Source organism: Lagopus muta, chromosome 2 (assembly GCF_023343835.1).
Source record: "Lagopus muta isolate bLagMut1 chromosome 2, bLagMut1 primary, whole genome shotgun sequence".
In the NCBI taxonomy this organism is placed as follows: Eukaryota; Metazoa; Chordata; class Aves; order Galliformes; family Phasianidae; genus Lagopus; species Lagopus muta.
Window position 1 is genome coordinate 53,301,703 of NC_064434.1, and position 22,188 is coordinate 53,323,890.

At 37.1% G+C, this 22,188-nt stretch overlaps 1 protein-coding gene across 1 annotated transcript in view; it reads left to right on the forward strand.

The window, feature by feature from the left end:
- The first annotated feature begins 2,899 nt into the window (after positions 1 to 2,899).
- The window catches only part of ENPP3 (ectonucleotide pyrophosphatase/phosphodiesterase 3), a 33,067-nt gene continuing 13,778 nt past the window's right edge, over positions 2,900 to 22,188 (forward strand). The window contains exons 1-14 of the mRNA XM_048936614.1: positions 2,900 to 3,130; positions 5,445 to 5,523; positions 8,210 to 8,332; positions 9,433 to 9,558; positions 12,198 to 12,258; positions 14,479 to 14,576; positions 15,389 to 15,468; positions 16,028 to 16,147; positions 17,408 to 17,517; positions 18,839 to 18,904; positions 19,594 to 19,666; positions 21,033 to 21,141; positions 21,284 to 21,412; positions 21,775 to 21,806. Of these exons, the coding sequence (XP_048792571.1) occupies positions 3,014 to 3,130; positions 5,445 to 5,523; positions 8,210 to 8,332; positions 9,433 to 9,558; positions 12,198 to 12,258; positions 14,479 to 14,576; positions 15,389 to 15,468; positions 16,028 to 16,147; positions 17,408 to 17,517; positions 18,839 to 18,904; positions 19,594 to 19,666; positions 21,033 to 21,141; positions 21,284 to 21,412; positions 21,775 to 21,806 (1,323 nt within the window). The 5' untranslated portion in view covers positions 2,900 to 3,013. The remainder of the gene's footprint in view (positions 3,131 to 5,444; positions 5,524 to 8,209; positions 8,333 to 9,432; positions 9,559 to 12,197; positions 12,259 to 14,478; positions 14,577 to 15,388; positions 15,469 to 16,027; positions 16,148 to 17,407; positions 17,518 to 18,838; positions 18,905 to 19,593; positions 19,667 to 21,032; positions 21,142 to 21,283; positions 21,413 to 21,774; positions 21,807 to 22,188) is intronic.

Genomic DNA, 22,188 nt, shown 5'->3' on the forward strand with positions numbered 1-22,188 from the left:
CTAATTCCCTTGCACCACTCTGTGAAAGGAGAAAGAATGGATAGAAGGGTTCTTTTTAGTTTGGTTTTTAGTTTGCTAAAAGCTCTGCTTTGCAATAGGCAGTACATTATATTAATCTACCTATGCTGAGTCTGTTTTCCCTGTGATGGTAAGTAGTGAATGTTCTGCCTGTCCTTATCTTAGCCATGTAATGAGTTTTTTTTCATCATATTTTCTCCCCTGTTCTGTTGAGGAGTGGGAAGTGGAGCTGAGCTGCCCATCGATGTGAAACCAACACGCTCATCCATCCAGATCTTATGTTAGTCAGACTGCAATACATATGATCCTACCAATGGCAAAGAATCTAGTCCCTGAGGCCCAAGCCAGGGCTGTTACTTACACAACTTTTGTGTTGAGGACCCAAATGTCAAAGAGGAAGAACTGTACAGATCTTAAGGGCTGGGATTATGCCTAGGTGTTTTTGGCAAGGAATGAAGCCCTGGAGAATTCTGTGTATTAGGTAATACAGGGCCTGTAAGCTTTACCAAACAAGGAAGAAAAGAAACATTTGCTTGAGAAAGAAATGATCCTCTTACTCCAGTGACTTAAAAGGAAACATACTTTACAAAATTACTTTAAATATTTTTAAAGAGTAAGCAAACATTATCAAAAGTAGCATTATAGAATTGTTATACAAGTACAGTAAGAAACTTTTATATCCATTCTAACTAGTGGATTGGTCTATAATTTATTTTTATAATGTTATTTTGCTGGTTTTACTACTGAGAAAGACCAGGCTAAAATGGTTTACAAAATAAATGAACAATAAAGAGAAAGGAATAAAGTATTCTTTTTTTTTTCCAGGTAATATTAGCATTCACTTATTCGATAACCCATTTTTTGGCACCTGATTGCTTGATCTAGATTATTATTACTCTCACCTTTTTTATTAATAAAATTAATCTGTAGGCAGCAGTAAAGCATGCTGTGGTGTTTCAGAACAACAGATGTGACTACATGGTGCTTTTTGGGTATGAAACTTCCCCTTTTGTCTTCCTTTCCAGGATCTCTGCATTCTAGATGTGAGTTTCTAATTTTTCCTTTTTATTCAAACTGATTACCTGCAAATATTTGTGAGATAAATGATTAATATTTGTGAGATAAATGATCTTTTTCTTCTTTTCTTTCTTCTTTTTTTTTTCCCCTCTATGTGAATGCCATTCATTTTAGAAGATGGACTAGGAGTGAGTATAAAGGTGTGTTTTCATTAATAAAGATAAATAAAGCCTGTCTAGTTCTTTGTAGTCTTAAGTACCCTTAAGTACCCATACAGGTGTGATAACACCATTCTTTCCTGGAATTACCTGAACATCTGCCTGCTGATGGGAAGTAGTGAATAAATTCCTTGTTGTGCTCTGCTTGTGCATGCAGCTTTCCTTTACCTACTAAACTGCCTTTAACTCACCTTGAAAGCTTTTTTTCCTTTTGCCATTGTTATTCTGTCCTCCATCCCACTGGGAAGGAGTGGGGCTTGGCTGTCTACTGGGGTTAACCCACAAGAGTACTTTTTGGAATCCAGGATGGGACTAGATAGCATTCAAGATAACGACAAATTTGATTGGGATGTTCTAGACCAAATTTGTAGCTGTTATAGCTGTTGAAAACAACATGGAGCTCTTAGAGTGAGTCCAACATGGGGTTACAGAGATGATTAAGGGGCTGGAGCATCTCTCTCATGAGGGAAGACTGAGAGAGCTAGGCCTCTTTAGCCTGGAAAAAAGAAGACTGAGAGGGAATCTTATTAATCTGTACAAATATCTTAAGGAAGAGTGTCAATGGAATGGAGCCAAGCTGTTTTCTGTTGTGCCCGGCAACAGGACAAGAGGCAAGGGGCTCAACCTGAAATACGGGAAGTTCCATCTGCACATAAGAAAAAACTTCACTGTGAGAGTAACAAAGCCCTGAATAGGCTGCCAAGAGGGGCTGTGGAGTCTGTTTCTCTAGAGGTATTCAGAACACACCTGTGTGTGATCCTGGGCAATATGATCTAGAGGACACTGATTGAGGCAGGGGGGTTGGAGTAGATAATCCCAAGTGGTACCTACCAATCTCAGTCATTCTGTGTTTCTGTGATCTAGCTATTAATTGGCAGGCTTCTGTTCTTGCCAGGGGTCTTGCTTACTTTGCAGTATATTAGAGTCCAGTGATTATTAGTGGTTGCCGTTTGCTCTATGCCTTATCAATTTACTTTGCTGTTCCTGGGAACATTTTGATAACAGCAAATGCTACACCCCTGGGATGGTGTATTGTCAGGGCAGTGCTGTTCTTCCTGTGCTGCTGTACTGGATAGGCTAGAGCTACAGTGCCTCAAGTCAGAGGATGTGTGGCTTGTGAGTACTTCCATGCAGCAACAAGTACACCCCTAAGGGGACTGCAGCCCTTGGATACATCCATGCTGGGGCAAGGGAAAGAAGAGAAGTACAATGGAGTGTTAAATCTTATATCCTGATCCACAGGGACCATTCAGTTCAAAACCCCTGCCGTGGACAGGTTGCCACCCACCAGATCAGGTTGCCCAAAGCCCCGTCCAATAAAGGAAGGAAGCTCAAAGCATAGTTGCGACCACAGCAGGAGCTATAAAACCATCTGCTTAAGTATTGCTTTCTTTGGAAGCAGCAAGTACTCTGTGATGGGCTTTTAACCAAATACCAGAGTAGTCATATTTGCAAGATACTGCTTAGCAACATATTATTTCTAATCTACAGTTTATTTAATGCCATCTTTATCTTGAAATGTGACTGATGTTCTCTGTGCTCAAATGCTTCTTTTCAACCTTTGACCTTGCTTGGTAGCTTTCCTGCTTACTTTGGCATCCTGCAAGCCTATCACCAGTGCAAAAGTTAGGACTTCGATAAAGTCCTGTGAACAAAGTACGTGCACACTTGAAGCACGAGCAGCCTCTCAGTTGCAGCCAAGCCAGCTGTGCAGCGAGAGAAGCACAGTGTGTGTGCAGCTGAGAGCAGGCGTTGGCGGAATGGATCCAAACAGCGAAATTGGCATGCATCAAAGCGGACATTTGGATGAGGTGATTTTACAACCAATGGAATATGTGAAGAGAAAAACACTCCAGAGATACAAGATCATCTGTGGTGTAAGTAGGCACTGCTCTTCAGGGCAGCGACTCCTTTTTTTCCTTTCAGATCTGTAAGAATTGCTTTAGCAATTTTCAAATTCACAGAAGTTTTACTGGTTTCCTTATATTAATTTAATAATTCAGGGCAGTGTGATAAGTGGTGAAGTTTCGTAGCATGAAGGCATGAACTTCTCTGGCAGATTTCTGAAGTGCTTGTGGTACTTATCAAGAGGCTTCAGCTCTGTCAAAAATTTTTTTCCTGGCAGTGAGGTACACTTTTTGCTTTACTATGATAAACTGACGGTTTGCACATTAGGTGGTGTTTCAACGCAGTGTTTTCTTTATTTGTTTAAAATGTGTTTAAATCTGTGGGCAAAGCAGCCCCAGTTACTTTTTGGTTAATTTTTTGTGTGTTCAGACTCATCATCAATAAAAAAGAGTATGTAGGAAAGGCGGTGATGAAAAACACTTCTGAAGCATAGGAAAAGATGAATGAACTGTTTCATCTGGTGTTGTCAGCCTCACATTTCAAGTATCGTGCCAGTTCTTTCCCTCTTCCCCAAGGCATTGAGAGTCACACAGCTGCCTTATAAATAATACTACGTAGGGCTTTTTATACATTTTTGAGACCTTTTTTTGGAGCTGATACACATTTTTGGCTTCTGTTTTTGACCACAAGTGAAACAAATCTTGAATGTATACATATGAAAAAGAGAGGCAAGTTGTGACACTTTTCATCATCATATCATCAAAACAGATTCATATAATACGACTTCCTATCTAATGCTTCACTGTGTAAGTATTGCATAGTATATGAGAGAAATATTGGAAGCTGAGGAAAAGAAGTGAAAACAGGCATTTTTCTCTTTAAATCTGCAATAAAAATAATTTAACCATGAGAGACAGTGTCAGAAGCATGCCTAAATAAAGTACAAAATAAATGGTGCTTTCAAGAGTTACTTGGAAGAATAAACTGAGAAGCATCCTAAAACACAGGGGCTGTTCCGCACTCAGACAACAAAACCCAGGACAGTCTTCTAAGGGCAATATGCTCCCTGTCCAGAAGTAGAAAGTGTTCTGGCCCTGATGTGACCCCTAATTCTCAGTCCTGCCTAGATGGATGTGGCACTGAACTGTGGCCTTCACAGCTGGGTCCAGGTAAGGATCTCTTCAAGAGATATCACCCTGCCTTTTCCAATGCTTTGAGCAACAGCACTTTTCCCACCTGTCCCACTCTTTTATCCGGATCTCTTATCAATTCCATTTCCATTCCTACTGTTGGGATATTCGTCCTCTCCAAAAAACAGGGAGTGAGCAATAGGGAGCAAGTAAGGGTGATCTTCCTGGTTCATGGGAAGGAATAGTGTGCACTTAGGATGTGTCCCACTGGATCTGCTTTATGCCCAAAATGTACACACACCCCTCAGCAGAGGCCTGGGCACTGCTCCACACCACTGCCAGTTGGTGAGATGTTGGGACACAATGAGCCCAGGGTTCTACTGTGAGCAGAGATGGGTAAACAGTAACAACATGGCATATCTATGCTTGCTTATATCCTGCTCACTCATGTAGGTTTTATCAGCTCTTTGTAATTTCCATAGTCGCAGTTAAGCCATTTGGTAATGCCTGGTGGATGCTGGAAGTAGCAGGAAACAGAAGTAAACTGAGACAAAAGCCGGAAACAGAGTAGATTGCTTGATGGTGCTTTTCTCTGAGAAGCATTTTCTTTCCCATCACTGCCTTACTGAAAAGTGGATGCATTGTGATACAGTCTGAGAGGGTTGTCCTTTTTTGCTGTTCCAGCCAGCATATCTGTTAAGCTGCGACAGGCTTCCACAGTGCTTTCCCAGTCTCCCAGATGTTGTGACTTTCTTTTAGGGAATTTTCTTGGACTACTTGTATATTTCTTGTTTCCTCTAACCTCAATATTACAGTGTCTTACCCATTAAGAGAAAATGTCTTGTGGTGAAAACTTGGTATATACATCTTCAGTCTAGCTGAGCTTTATAAGAAATCCCTGTAGGCATTTCAGGAAAATACGGAAGCTATAAAAAAGGAATATTGGCTTGTGAAAGATAGGGGTTTCCTTCTCTTTGCATAGATCAAGAATTTGAAAAATACATAAATGTATTTGCTACTTCCTGCTATTTTTTCCCCTGCAAAGACTTCCCCAGTCACAAGATGGGACCAACCATAGGTTAGAGGTGCAGTATTTAGGTGTTGCCTTACAAGCAGTTCACAAGATTATTGTTTCTGCACCTCTCCTATCATAATTTCTAGTAAATATAAAAGCTTATTATGAACTATGATTTTTTGTGTGTCTATGTGGCAGGTTCTGCTAAGTGCTTTGGTGGTTGTATCTCTGGGACTAGGTCTGGGACTGGGACTAAACCGTGGAGCCCAGGAGCAAGGTATGTTTATGATACTTTTAGTGTAATTACCACTGAAGCTAGATCTGGTAAAGGCTTTCAATGAAGGATCTTTTGTAATGTAATATAAATATTCAGTGAAAAGTTGCCACCTAAAATTCTTGTATTTTTTGAGTTGGACTGTATAAATCCTGTACACATAATTTATGCTTGAAAAAACCTCTCCTAAACCACTGCACGTCTCACTTCTCACTCTACAAGTGTTAAACCTGCTTCACAACAACAAGAAATTTTATCTTACTAATGTTTCTATGAAAATTGAAATAGGATGTATCTTGTCATATGTAACACTTTACAATTATTTGAGTGATGTGTTTTGTAGAAGAGATGGTGACCACTGTCAACATTCATACTTAGTGCACATACATAGTGCATGTGACATAGTTGAGGTGGCTAAAATTTGTCATAAATTTTTTTTGAAAACTTATATTTATGGAATGCTATGGTAAAAAGGGATGTTTTGATTTGATGAAATGTTATTACTTAATTAAAAAAAAAGCAGAATAGTGTATTAAGGAGTCAAGCAACATTAGGACAAACAAACATCACCTGGTGAATTGAAACACTTCCTTCAGAGTCAAGACAATATCAGTCTCATACTGGAGGAGTTCAAGGATGCACAGTATCTTTTTCATTTCTAATCAACATATATCAAACTTTTATACCTACTTACTCATCAGCTTCTAACTCTTTTGAAGATCTTTCAATCCTAGCTGAACAAGATGGAACTGTAATTATTTTTTGATGACAGGTACTACTACTTCCTCTGTAAAATACATAGATACCTACCATGTGAATCTTCACTGACATTTACCTAAGGAACTTGGTCACAGTTGCAGTAAGTGAATGGGAAGTGGAAGATGGTGCAAAATGAAAATGTTGGTGTCTCTGCAGACATTACAGAGCAATTCTAAATAGGTCCTGCCTAACTTTGTTTTCTACCTTTATAACCAGATCTACTTCAAAAAGATGAAGTAATGACACACACTGCTACATGGCAGAGTCAGAGGGGAAGCCTCAACCTGGAGTGGTACAAGACTGTACTGCTGCATTTCTTGTGAGGACAAAGGGAAAGATTGGCCCTGTTCAGAGGCAAAGGGAGTCATGGCTGAGAGGCATTTTGGGGGGTTATAGTCTTGGGAGGAGTCGGTGGTGAGTAGTGGTCCACTGCTCTGTACAGTTAGACAGACATGACATCTGGTGATGTATTACAATTCATTCTGTTTATATACCCAAGGTAAACTTGATAGCTCCTATAACTGCACTGACTATTCCAGATAAAAGTTCCTGACATACTAAATTTTAACACTAATACCATACTAAATTTGCAGAACTCACACATTTCGGTAAATGTAGTGAAGAAATTAGAGGCATAGATTGCAGGTTATTAGAAGTATAAACAGTTATATTTCAGACAGAGGAAAAGGTTTATATTTCTTCTGAAATACATATTCTGTATTCTATATCACTTTAATTCAGGTAGAGGACCTAAACAACTTTGAGCTGTTTTAAAGCCAATGGATAGGGGAAAAACTAAATTAAATACTTTTTCAGTTTAAAAGCAAAGAAAAACTGCACATTGGTGGAAAATCACAGCTTTTCTTGGCAGAGCAGGTTCCAGCCATGAAATGATTTGCTGTTAGTTTCTTCTTTCCATTTGTACTTTCTCTTGAAACATCCATTTATGATCATTGCATGTGTTTGTTCATTGTTCTAATTACTTGCACAGCTTGGTTGCGTGGACAGTTATTGTTGATGTATGAACATAAAGAACAAAGTGCGACTTCAGAGCTTTCTACATGTGAAAAAAGCTGACTAGCTTGAAAAAAGAAAGTTCTTAGCTCCACATGATTCATACACAGTGGATATTAAAGCCTGATTTTTATAGGCAGCACACCTTGCACAAGCACAAACCTTTTGGCAACGATTACAGAATTCTACTAGCAGGCCTAAGCACTTATATGTATTTCTATGTAATTCTGTGGATGGGTGACAAAACTGGAAATGTAGATGCTTAGATTGTTTCAGACATTACTTCTCCAGTACAGAGATCACAGATGCAAGGCTCTTAATGACTCAAGGGGAGCTTCAGGTGGTGTTTTGTGATTCGAAGTTGTCCTTGGATGTGTCAGAGCTCTTGCTCCCTGCATGGAGGTATCAGAGCTGTGGTGAGGAACTAATTGCACATTTCAGTTTCCTGTGTAAGGCCCTTCCTTTGGATCCTTTTCTTTCTTTCAGTCAAAACAATCAAACCTGCAGGATTTTTAAGCACTTTGTCCCAGCTAAGTGGAAGGGAGATGGTCAGGTTCTTGAGTGTACTAAAACTTATAGCCTTCCCTAGCCCTCTGGGTTTCTCTGTGTCCTGGACTCAGCAACAAGCTGGGGAGATACCAGTTGCTGAGATGTAGAAACAGCTGTGACAGAAACTCTAGGTGAGCACACTTGAAACTAAAACCAGGACATTTGCATCTCAAAGACCTTCTGCAGCTCTAGTGTTGCTTGCTCCAATCTGTGTACTAGCAACTGCAGTGGAAACTGATTCAGGAGGTTGTTTTGGGAAATCATTCAACACCTTTTCTGTCTGTATCCACGATCTGTTTAGCTGTTCCAGCTGGGAAAGGGCTGTCTTGCAGCCTGGGCACTAAGAGTCTCTGTCTTCTTGTTGCAGTCAGCTGCAGACACAAGTGCAACGAGCCCTATCGGAAAGAGGTGGCAGGCTGCCAGTGTGATAGCAGCTGCGAGGAGCGTCAGGACTGCTGCTGGGACTATGAAGATGCCTGCGTGGAGCCAAGTATGTTCCCTTAGAGGCAATGCTCATTGGTTTCTATACTGTTTTCTTTTGTTGTATAGTACTAACTGAAAAAAGACCAATTCTCTTATTTGCACAGGGATATGGAAAGCCGTCTGATTAAAAGCTTTGAGGCTTGCTTGCCACACGATGATTTGGGGAGGAAGGAAGTTAGTGGCGTTAAGTGAATGCTGCATTCAGGTTGTTAGAAGGCCTTAGCCTACGTGACAAGAAATCTTTCTGGATCTCTCTCAAATTATCTCATTTCTTTGCTATGAAGATGCATGCCTTTTAGGCAAAAATATTTCTTCAAGTAATCTGTATGGGTTTCACATATCACATTAGAGCATAAAGCAGTGTAGCAGAGAGCATGGCAGTACAGCACAGCCAACTCCCTTGGATAACCAGAGCATTTGCAGTGAATGTTTCCTGGTCCAGATTAAGTCATGGATGAATGGAAGCACAGGTTTTCTTTGACTAGTTGACTGAAATGATGCTTGTGTGCCAGCACCTCTTGTCCTTTTGAAAATTAATGCGTGTTTCCCATGAAATGTATTCTCGGCCTTATGTAGGCCTGAGAATTACTCAGGAATAATTAGCAGAATCAGCATTACAGTATTCCTTCAGGAAATTTATCTGTTTCTGCATTAAATCTAGATTCTTTGCCAGTTGCTCTGCATGCTCTCTTGGCAGCAGCTTCGGATTTTCTTCATCCTTATCACTTTCTGCCTGTTTCTGCCCTCCTTAGAGCCTTTTTGCTCTCTGCTACAGATTGTGCACAATAGAAGGGGAAAAAAAAGATCTACTACCTTCTTTTTCTCTTCCATGGATTTATTTATTTATTTATGTTGAGATCTTCCAGGAAAAGTGTGGAAGGCATTGAACAAGATGACTTTGAGAATGCATTTCTAAAATGGTTTATTCTATGATTTGTTGTTACCATTTGGTGGCAACAAAAATGGTCTTTATGTGTTAAAAGGAGTCTTGTGTTTTCATCTCAGATAAAACTGTCAAGCTACTCAGGTAGGAGATGTTAATATGAGTTTAACACAAGTTTACATGAAGTTCTGGGACTCAAATAATATCTTTCTTCCACTTTTCAGCTCGATCCTGGAGTTGCACTAATTTCCGTTGTGGTGAGACAAGATTACCTGGAAGCTATTGTTCTTGTTCTGATGACTGTTTGCAGGAAAATGACTGCTGTGTAAACTACAATACTGTTTGCAAAGGTAAATCAAAGATCATGTGAAATAAATAGTTGGACAAACACCGAAAATATGAAGGTAGATATATTTGTTTCTCAAAGTTAGAGCCTTATAGTTACATTTTGGAAAATGAAGATGTTTTGAAATGAAACAAAATGATATGTCTGACTTGGGAGAAGAGGATTTTTGGAGAGAAATGTGAGATGTATGTCATTCATAAGAATGTTGTAGGAGCAACCCAAATTTGGTGGTTGTGGTCGTTCGGATTTTATTTTCAAAATAGTTGAATACATGTTTTTTTGCTTCAAACTCCCTGGAATCTGAAGTTATTTAATTAAAATTTCCCATTCATTTTATTGAAAATTAATTTTCAGATTGGATTTCTTAACTGAATATCTTTGAACATACCTGGTTGTGTCATACAGACCCTGTCTAAATCATTGGTAAATTTGATTATAGGAATGACATCTGCAGAGTATACTGCTGACTTAAAATATATATCTGTTGTCAGAATTCCTGCATATGTTTAGATGGCAGAGACTGCAGGCAGCTTCTGCAATATAGTGAGAGCTTTTATGAAAGTAACACCCCCTGTTTTAGTATGTTGGCCTATGACAGCAGAGGTGGATGTTGGTGGTATGGCAGTAGAAGTTGAACCTTCCCACCAATGTCCCATTATGTTTTGTTGCCATGTGACAGATGGCAGCAGAGGGGCAGTCTGAAGTATGAAGCAATGGTGTGTTACTGAATCCTTCCATGTGGAAAAAATGGCACCCATTGACATTCATCGATACTTCACAGAATCACAGAATATCAGAGATTGGAAAGGACCTTGAAAGGTCACCTTGTCCAATCCCTTTGCCAGAGCAGGAACACCTAGATCAGTTACTTTTTTGTGCAAGTTCTGACACTCCTCTCCCCATCCTGTTCAGCCTTCTGCTGCTTATTAATTCCTAAATGTTTGCATTTAGACCAAGCAGTAATGTGAGTACAGTGAGGCTGTGAGTGGCATGTTTCTGCAGTGGCAACAGTGATGTGAAAAACAAGCCACATTCCAAATGGCCATGCACAGCTGTCACATCATGAAAAGAAGAGTGTCTCAATTAGCTCATCTGTATGAATTACCAGGGAGCTGAATGTCAGCTTCAGTGCATTGGAAATGATAGTGGCAACATTAGAGCATCACAAAGTTTGCACTAAACTCCCACAAATGCTTGCACAGGAGCTGAAAGCATACCATATGCAAGTTTGTCAGGACCAATTGAAGCAATATGAGGCAGTTGGTAACAGTTTCTGGGGTTATAGAATTACCAAGTGTTGAGACATGGTGTCACCACTACAAGACAGAGTCAGAACAGTGGTCCATGGATCTCTGGATCTCCTGGAACCCGGACAAACTTTCAGTTCTAACCTTTACACCATAATTCTGACTAAGCTGAAGGCTCAAACTTCCAGAGTCAGGCCAGAGAAGAAGACCACCTTTCTCTTGTAACATGATAATGTCAGGCTCTACGTCAGTTTGAAGTCCATGGAGCACATTGGCAGTCTTAGGTGGACTGTCCTACTACACATACTATATAGTCTGGATTTGGTGCACTGTGATTTCATTTGTTTGGGCTACTGAAAGACGGATTGAGTAGGCAACGTTTTCCTGGCAATGACACTGTCATAGCAGCTGTGAAACAGTGGGTCACCTCTGTTTCTATAAATTTTTATGAACACAGCATGCAGGCTCTTGTTTATCACTGGCAAAAATGCATAGATAATGGTGGTGACTGTTGAAAAAATAATTTTTTGAAGCTGAAAATTGTCTTCATCACACAAAGTTATTGTGGGTCGTTATATCAGTGGAAAGAAGTAGGAGGCATTACTTTCAGAATGACCTATGTATATCTGTCACCTAAATGCAAAGAGAAACTAAAAATAGTCAAGAGTTCAATTAAATGCTAATTTGTTTGAGTAGCAAGTGCTGACCTGATTAAAATCACTGTACATTCCCACCTTTGTCTGCTTACTGGGAGATAAACTCTCTGTGTTAAGCTAAAAACTTTAACAGGCACTGCTTCTTTTATATGTATATATTTCCTTTTTTTCCCCATGTTTCTTATTTCTTCTCTTATTAACATCTCTTATTTATTCCAAAGAGGTGGGCAGATTGTTATTATGAGTGAGTGTAGATGTGAAGCAGGTGGAGAATATTCATGGGAAAACAGAACAATGACTTGAAAGGCAGAAGCCGGTGTCCTTGAAAGACTGAAGAACTTGTATTCTTTAAACAAAGGTGGGGGGAAAAGCTAATGAAAGCCCTGGTAGTCATCACTAAATGTGTAAGTGGAATCTGCAAAAAAAGAAAGCAGTATTCCAGTGTGTATCCTGAATACAAGTTAAGTATTCTCCATTTTAAGATAGTTAAAACATACAGGTTAAGCTTTCATAGTTATTTCTCCTCCATCTTGTTTGTATACTCAGTGTTTCAAGGCCTAATATGTTGAATTAAATGATTTCTAAAGGTATTTTAGCCCTAATTTACATTAATACTGTATTGAAACAGAAGAAATTCCAGGAAGTTCTCTAAAAGGATCATCCAGGAAACTTTTTTGTTCCATTTGTTTGTATTATTATTTTTTTTAATGCTAACTCAATACTTTCTTTTGTCCTCTTAGGTGAAATACCTTGGGTAGAAGAACCATGTATTTCGCTTGAAACTCCTCAGTGTCCAGCTGGGTAGGATACTTTTAAAAATCTCTTTAACAAATAAAAACATGACGCTCAGAAATAGTCAGTCAGCTGAAGGAGGTTTTTAAGAGGTTAGAAAAACAGAAAGTTTACTTAGAACAAGGTCCTGCCCATAGGGATGTTCTGTAGAAGTGGAATGTGGCTGGTAATGTTTTTTCTTTCTAAAACCTTTGTCATTTTGTTGCAGATTCATTTATCATTTACAAGGTAGAACAGAGTACAGGAGTTTGAATCCAGATCGTAAGTCATTTTGCAAAGACCTGGAAAAACTATTAGAGTTAATACAGGATTCACGTAGCACAAATTGTTCATGGTCCATTTAAGGTTGCTGACATAGTATCTCTGATAGTATAGATAAAAAGGAAGCTGTAAATGTAGCATTATGTCTGCAAAAGCTGGAACACAGAAGATTTGATGCTCACTTTTAGTTATTTTGTATAGATATTTATCTACAGATGGACATCTTAGGTATAGGTTAGCCAGAAACATAGTGTAAAAGTTGTTCTCAAAGTAAAATGGATTATTTTCTGGTTCAGTTACAGTATTTTTGATGTTATCCTCGTTATCTATTTTACTGGCACACCATATTATAGCAATAATACCTTTAGTAGTGTATCTTCTTTCTAAAGTTCAAGTGTTCCTGCATGCACCTCCCAGAGCAATACAAAAATGCACTTCTAAGTTATTAGTTAACAAATAACTTCTCGAGTTCACAGTTTCATAGGCAAGAGCTTAAAAGCTTTATGTGGAGAAAGACTTACATGCCATGAACACTGCTATATGGAGCTCCATTTTGGTTCAGACTCCACTCAAGAAGCTGCTTTATTCAGTGTTTTTTATACATACTGTTGATGCCAATGTGCTTTACTGTTTTGAAAAGAGCACTGTGAATGAGAAAATAACTGGGACAATTATTGTCCCAGTTTTGTTTCTTGTGATACTGTGAAAATGCAACTTTTTTTCTTTCTTTTTTTTTTTTGTTTGTTTGTTTGTTTGTTATAACTCAAGGAATTCCTCAAAGCAATTCATGCGGAGTCACTGCATTTAATTAATAGTTATTCTCTCTCGGTGTTTTCCAGGTTTATATAGCAAATCTTCAAACCTTTCTGATGAATTACAATTAGTTGGGCTTTTTTGAGGTATTTTGTACAGTGGAATCTATTTCAAACTACATTTCTCATTTAATGGTAGTCTTTATATGTTGCTAATGTGACCTTGCAACATATAATGATGGTTAATAGACTGAATCACAAAACTAGACTACTTGATCCTACAGAATATTTTCTCTTCGAATTATGAAGAAAAATGCTATAGCACTATCATTTTATATCTGCTAATGGATTTTTGAGTCCTTTCAGACTGGTTAGAAGATAGTATTTTTAATAACTTAGGTTTTTTCACAAGTAGCACTTCCTAATTAGAATTTTTACAGCAAAAATTGAAAGACTGTTCAGGAGATCATTTTCTATTTCTGCACTTTTTATCTACCTGTCATCTGAGCTAAGATCTGAGGCTTTCTAATCTTTATTCTTTACATAATGTCTTAATAAAGTAATGATAGCTGCATTCTTGTAGCTTTAAGTGCAATTTGTCATTGCACTTAGGGTGAGAAAGTGTTCAGTGAGAGCTGAGAAGATTGAGAGGTTTAAACCACAAAGAACTTGAACTACTCGATAATGTTTTCACAAAGCAAATGCTGTAAGGCAAGAGATAACCTCAAACCTGGCATCTCAAGGAGATTACATTCCCCCTGAAGCCACCGGAGCCTTGCTGCCTACTGGGTGATTGCTGTGTTTTCACAGTCCATTGTGCAGCTGTCCTGAGATGCATAAAGTGACAAGAGACAGAATCCAACTCATTAGTATGTTCAGAGGTGCCTTGGTTGTCCTGTACTCTGGGCTTGAATTTGGATCCTAGTCTGTAGATTTGTGTTTGTAATTAAAAGATGAAAAAGAACCAAACGACTTATTTTCTTAGGTTCTATACTTACTGAGTAGCTTATATTTTATTCCTCGACTGTTTTCTTTTCAGGAGAATTGTGTATTTGTACTGTTTGTTTATCTCTCACCATGATATTAACTCTGGAAAGTATATAGGTGTTCTAGATCCTGCTTATAAAAAACAGAATTTATATCTTGCAGTTAATGACTTTAACAAGTCTTTATTCGCCAAACTCCTTAATGATCAAAAAGTGATATTTTCTTGCAGATTTGATCTGCCACCACTTATCCTTTTCTCAATGGATGGTTTTAGAGCAGAATATCTGCAAACATGGAGTTCTTTGCTGCCAAATATTGAAAAACTCAGTAAGTTACCCGGAGTGCTTTGTGTCTTTTCTTTAGAAGTCTGCATATAGCCTTTCTAGTTCCTTTTGCTGCTATGTTGTTCACAACTGTTTCTCAATAATAAGATCCCAAATCAGGTCTCTATCATCAGTTGTATACTTACAGTATTTCATATTCTACATTAATTCTTGTATCTGAATGCACAGCAAGCATGGCTTTTATTTTTTTTTTTAAAGGCAATTAATATTGGCCTGCAGCTTTTTATTACACAAGTAGTTTGAAATATGCATTCAAATACATTTTAAAGCTGCAAAATAGTTCCAGAGCTGGATTTCATTCATTCTCTGTACTCTATTGAAACTTCCTACTGATAAGGAAGAACTGCATTGGGTTTTTGGGAAGTGTCCCTCAAAGATGCTCTTTTAAAGGTCACTGTCTGGGATCTACAAGGAGTAGTAAAGAGGAATTCCTTTCTTTGTGAAAGAAAGACTATAAAGCTGATCTGTAACATAAAATTTTCCCTCTCTACCAACCTAAGCTTGCATTTTTGGTGAAGGTAATTAAGCAAGTTGTTACAGAATATATACACCATAAAGGTAACCACAGTGTAGACCTACCTTACAAGGAAACATGAGAATGTATGTGTCATATTCTGAAGTCAGATTTCCCCTCTAATAGCATAGCAAACCAGCAATTAACTGTTGTAATTTTTTCCTGTCTTTAAAACTGTTAGTTTTCAATTTGAAAAATATATATATATATATATATATATATATATATATATATATATATATATATATAAGGAAATCTATGTGAATTGTTATCTTTTGCAGAAACATGTGGCACACATTCAAAATACATGAGAGCTGCTTACCCCACAAAAACATTTCCAAACCACTATACTATTGTCACAGTAAGTGAGAGTTTGTTATTTTTACTTGTCTTTATCTAGACAACACAGAAAGAATCCTGTGGTGCCGGGGAATTAACTCATCTAATGATTAATGACATGGGAAGTCAAGATGTATAAGTGAGGGACAGACACTGTGTATAGGGAAATAAATATTGGCTATGTGGTTACGTCTGTATGTTACCATATTCTGGTCTGTGAACCAGTTATTCCTGGCCCTTGCCATTCTAAGTGTATACAGATGAGTAAGGATGAGGGCACTGCCATTTGATGAATGTCTGTGCTGGGATGGGTTTGGCAGCTGATACATGGCCATGGGACTTAATCTACAGCAGATCAGGTTTTATTTGGGCTGTGAAGATGACAGGGAAACTAAAAGGGAACTTGAAAGGCACACTGAATTCACTAATAGGAATGTGATATTCTATGGGAATTATAAATTATGTTCTGTTTCTGTGATAAAACAGCCATAAAATAATTGTAACACCACATTGCAACATAGTGTAAGATGTGTTTTATTTTCAGGTTCATAGGTTTTTACTTGTTTCTTTTCATTTTGCAGGGATTGTATCCAGAATCTCATGGTATTATTGATAACAACATTTATGATGTAGATTTGAACAAGCATTTCTCACTTTCAAGCACAGAAAAATTTGAGCCTTCATGGTGGAAGGGTCAGCCAGTAAGTTTACTTCTATTTATGTTATATCTCTATGTCTAGTGGCTCATATGCCATGTTGTTAAATAAAACAAAAAGAGAACAAAATGCAAAGTTGTGTGATATATTTGCAGTACACGGTAAATGTCATGTAGCCTTCATATTGTTGGCTGACAATGAAACAGTTCACTTTTTGTAAAGATAGAAGAACTCCTAAAATGTTAACACTGAAACTTAAACCAGCACTTATCCTTTTCATAATGGATGGTTTTAGAACAGAATATCTGCAAACTTGGAGTTCTTTGCTGCCAAATATTGAAAAACTCAGTAAGTTTGATAGGGTTTGTGTGGAGTTTGGTTATTTTTTGACAACTATCTAAAGAATGAAATCTACAAATCTACTTCCAGAATACATCACTTTATAAAACAAACAAACAGCAACAAAAACGACATAACAAAAGTGTTTTCAATGTCCAGGCATGTAAAAGAAAGGGATAGAATAACCAAGAACTTCATTTCCATCAAAATGAGTATTTATGTGTAAATTTCGGCCCATTTCATCGAAGAAGCACCTGTGATTATAATGCTATTCATTTACTGGAAATATCAAGCAGTACAAAAATGGAAAAAATATAAACACCTAGTATCTGCTTAACATATCTGTTTAATATACATACGTATATATGTATATATATATAGGGACAGAAAGAGAGAGTTAAATATATATATCCACTTATAGTCTCTATATATACTTATATATAGTATCTGTGTGGTGATGTTTCTAGTATATTATAGTGGCCAGGTTTTACTGCTACTGTTTCCTGAAAGATTCAGTCAGGCTCCTAGCAGAACCGTGGCTGGGCTCTGTGAGATGAATAGGAATACACCTTTTTACAATAAAATCATATAACTGGAAATCATATCTTCCATTGCAGTGGATTCACTTATCCACTCCACCGAATGAGTCATTGGATAGAAGGTCACTCACTGCCTGTTGTCACCTATGAAAATATCTATATGACATCATTTCTACAATGAGAATTCCCAACAAATGGCAACATGTTGACTCCTGTGCCACAATTTTTTTTTCAGACTATGTACATAAGAAACAAACTTCAAATCAGATGTGTTTGTTGGTCAGCAGCATGATGTATGAAAGAAGAAAGGGAAATGTATTCTTGTAGGCCACATTCCTAAGCCATTTCAGTATTTTGACTCTGGTCATCTGAGGTCCTCCGGCAATGTAAATGCCATAAAATTGTTTGTTTGTATCTTTATCCATAGATATGGCTGACAGCAATGTACCAAGGTCTGAAAGCAGGCACCTTCTTCTGGCCAGGCTCTGATGTTCCAATTAATGGTACATACCCCAACTTTTTCTATTTATTCAATAGGTAAGTTTTTATAAGGATTATGGTAAATTGCCTTAAATTACTACAAAAATTCAAAATGCCATATAACAGCTGAAGGAAATAAAGTACAAGATTTTTTAAACACCAGTCTGAGTGACAAGTTCCCTGTTACATAGTTATGATTTTACCATGGAACTACCATTAACAGTTAAATTTTAGGCTATTCACAATAAGAAAGGCAAAGGTTATTGTATGTGTGTTATCCCCTGAGACAGTTTTAAATGTTCCAGCCAACTGGAAACCACTAATTTCCCACTAGGAAGCCTTCCTATGACGTAACCACTTCTGTGTTATTATAAAAACTGCCACATTTTAACACAAAAAATTCCCACGTAGTATCTATATCTATCTATAATATCCTTCACAAGTTCTCCTACTTGAGAATAAGCTTTCTACTAACTTAAACCTTAAGTAACTCAGAAGCAGTGGCACGAGCCTATAGAAGGCAGAAACTTGTTGAAGTAAGACCTCTGCATTGAGAAGCTACTGAAAGAAGATGGGCTGTAGACAAATTCCCTCTGATTTTGTGTCATGGTTCTATGTTTGAAAAGTATGATAAAGTGCACATTGCTGCTAATTCTCAGGTTACATGCATGAAAATACAATAATAACCTTCATAGTAAACTTTTTTCTTGCGGAAGACACTGATGCCAGTAAATGATTTCAAAAGTTTTATAGTTATTTCAGTAAATGATGATTCTTCATGATTACTAAGTAAATCTAAAGTAAGCGTGTAATTACAAGTATTAACAGATAACAAATGTTTGGCTGTGATATCTAGGATTGGTACTCAGAAAACAACTGAGTACCATAGTTTATTAACATGAAGCTTGTGCATGACTTTGTGGAAAAGTAGAGATATTAAATGAGTAAAACTCATTCACAGGAAAGAGAGCATGACCTCATGAAGATTTTTGTGTAGACATTGCTTGCTTTTAAAATATGAAAGTCCAAGGTCTAGACGTGGTGGAAAGAATGAAAAAATAGTCTGACTTGTATTTCAGGTTTTTCTGAACTTGAAAACTCCTTTTTTGCATGTATTTACTTTTAAACATATAAATAATCCCACCCATATTTCTGTTTTCAATATCAGGGTCTATCTGTTTTATCATTAAAAATGCATTACATTCAATCAAAAATGAAAATAATAAAACTGATTACTGGTATATTAACGTGATGCATCATTCTTGCAATCCAAGTCATTGTCTTTACCATACAGGGTGTGCTCTGTATATACGGTCTTTGAAATTAGAAGGGCAAATCAGAAAGGACTTGTTGATATACTTTTTTTTTTTTCTTTCAGTTCAGTTGCGTATGAAGAGAGAATTTCAGGAATACTAAAATGGCTTGATAAAACCAAATCTGAGAGGTAAGAGCAGTATTCCAATGGTTTGTAAGAATACAGCTTAGGAGGATTTTAATACTTGGCAGCTGAGCTTTCTGTTGGTATTTGTGAAACGTGGAATCTTCCTCACCATCTCAAATGAGAATTTGCTGAACTTAAGCCTTTTCTATAAGTACAGCCTGTTGCACAAGTTAAATGAAATAACATCAGATGAGGAATCACTGCTTTTTATATTTGGAGTGATAAACTACCGTGTGATATGTAAACAAGTGAAATCTTTTATATCATGATTTGTTACCAGATTTCTCTTATGTATGCAGTTAGGAGGTACTCTCTAGAGCACTTAAGCAGATCACTTAAGCAGATTGAGGTAATTTTGGTGGTAGTTCCCATTTATATCCCAAGGAACAGCTTGATTTTTCTCTTCTAAGATTTTGAAGTTCTAGGGAGTGTTTTCTGGATTCTATTATAGATACTGGATACAGTTTCTGAAAATGTAATTTCAAATAATTCATGTTGGTTAACTACAAAACTCACAGTAATGTAGATGACTGTATTTGCTGTCTGGTTTTTGTTGCTGTTGTTAAGTAAATTGTATTTATTTACAATTCTGTACATATTTCCTTTCATTTCTTTTTAAAATGAAAGTATTCTTTTGTAATTATGTCTCCAAGTTTTCACAGTATTCCTTTTTTATTTATTTGTAACTCAAGGCCTGATTTCTACACTTTGTATATTGAAGAACCAGATACTTCTGGACATTCATTTGGACCAGTTAGTGGTGGTGTAAGTAGCTTTTCTGTTTTTACTAGACTAAATATCACTAAAAATGGATGAGTACTAAGAACTTATCCAATTTATCAACTTGGAAAGGATACTAGATCAAAAATTACCATGATTCTTATATGAGTTTTCATTCCATTATATTCTTGTTTGTGATTGAGCGTGCTGTTTGGATTACAGCTACTTTGGCTCATACACACTGCTGAAATCATAAGAGACTGGCAGAAAATCATTGCTGAACATGCTGTTAGAAATAATATTAAGTTTCAAGCTGCATGTATTTAAACTGAACTTGAATTTTATCAGCAAGGGATATTTGGAAGCGTGTAGCCTAGCAAATTCCCAGAACTGTCTTCTGTTTACTTTCTATACTCTACTTCAGTGTTTCTTGTTTTGCAATGTTTCCTTTTTACTTGCATGCACAGAAGATATTACATCTTTAAGGAGCCTAGGATTTACTGTAACAGCTCCCTCCTGGAATGATTTTGTGCAATGTCTTTGAAAATCGTCTTCCACAGAGGGCCTTGTTGTGGTGGACAGGGATGAAAAAACTCATCTTTGTAGGATAGTTTTAGTCTGTCTAAATTAGAAAGTGAAGTGAATTTCTCTTTGTCCACAAAAGGCACACAATCTGTGACTGCATGCGTAATTGTATATGTGTGTGTATTGTCCGTGCATGCAAGAAATTCGAGAGTGCAGCTAGGGGAACAAAAGGCATGCAAATGCTCAGGCTAAGTCAGATCTTGTCCTTACTGCTCACGCTTCAAAGAAGACAATAAGTCAGCTGTGCCAGTTAGAGAAGAACCATTTGCTGTGAAGTTCTGCAAGGTGGGTTGTGCTAGATTTCTCACATGTCGCTTCAGTGGTTGCCAGTGGTTGCCAGCTTCTGCAGGAAGCTTAAAGGGACTTAAGTGACTTAAATGCTGCGCTGGTCTAATAAGTAACATGTGTATGTAAATATTTTCAAAATGCCTCTTATTGATAATACAATGGCATTGTGATATTACAAAAAATTACGTGCAATGCTATAAATATCACATTTTATATAAATTGAGAGTATGGAAAATTTGATCTTAATGTGTAACTTTTTTTTCAATTAACAAATTTTAAAGTCAAGACAATAGAAAAAAAATTAATAGATTTTAAAAAAAAGAAGTATTTAGTATAGGAAATCCTGTGGTGGAGTAGTGGGCACACCTGTACTCTAGTAGGGATGGCAAATTGCGCTGGAGCAAAAGAAAAGAAGCAATATTAAGAACATGAAAGCTAACAGAAAAACATGCTTTTTTCAGTCTTTCATGTTTGCATTAAGTGATAACTTTTAATCAGTAAAAAGGAAAGGTTCTAAGGAAGCTTGTTTCTCTCACAGGTAATCAAAGCTTTACAGCTAGCAGATCAAACGCTGGGAATGCTAATGGAGGGGCTTAAACAGAGAAACCTTCACAACTGTGTAAACCTCATTGTTTTAGCTGATCATGGTAATGTATATCATTTTGTTTCTCAGTGTTTCTCTTCACTGAGTCATTGTTTTCTTTTGCTGTATAATATATGTACTTACTACTTTAAGTTAATTTTATAATTCACTTTATCTAGAAAAATAACTGTTTCTGTATTCTTTAGGGATGGATATGACCTACTGCAGCCAATTAGAATACATGACTAATTACTTCAGTGAGATTAATTTCTACATATATGCTGGGCCTGCAGCTCGCATTCGAGCACGCATCGTTCCACAGGACTATTATACTTGTAAGTGTGGACCAATCCTGGGATTGCACAAGCAATACGACAGGAAATAAGTAAACATAAAGCAGACTTTCCTTGGCATAAATCGCAGTCTAAGTCAGACAGGAACAAGGTATTCTGAGTAGTCCAGTGGAGTGAATAATGTTGTTTTTTTAATGTGACTTAATCTCCTTATAATTGTTGAATCATTTCTACTAGTGGTCTTACTCTTTCTGAAAGAATTTTCCTTTGTGAAGTGTCCAGATTCGTTTCTCAGAAAGCTGATGTTTGTAACTGAAGTTGCTCTTCTAAAATGTGAAAAGTGAATGTGCTAAACCATGCTGAACTATCTTAATGTATATCAATTCATCTTTCCTTTATAACAGTTGACTCAGAAGGAATTGTTAAAAACCTCACAGTAAGTAAATATTTTAATACTTTTTCCTAGTAGTCACTTTTTTTACTTGTTTTTTTTTTTTTTAGTTCAAGATGTACATTAATACATGTGGGGTGAGTGTGACGTACAAACTGGGACTCATTTGAGAAACTTGGTGCATTGTATTTCTTTACATTTATCATTTACAGTGAGTTAAGCATAAAAACAACTCTCCATCTTTTCTTTCCTTCGGTGCCAATTTGTTTTCTATTTTGTGACTAGTCCTAGTCCAAACAGTAGGCAGATGTTCTGATGCTTTTAGAAAAACTACTCAGCTTGGAAAAATACTAGGCTATCTCAGCTGGGTATATTTCTGATGAAGCACCACTAGATGTCTTCCTGTAACCTGCTGAAAAACTGAATG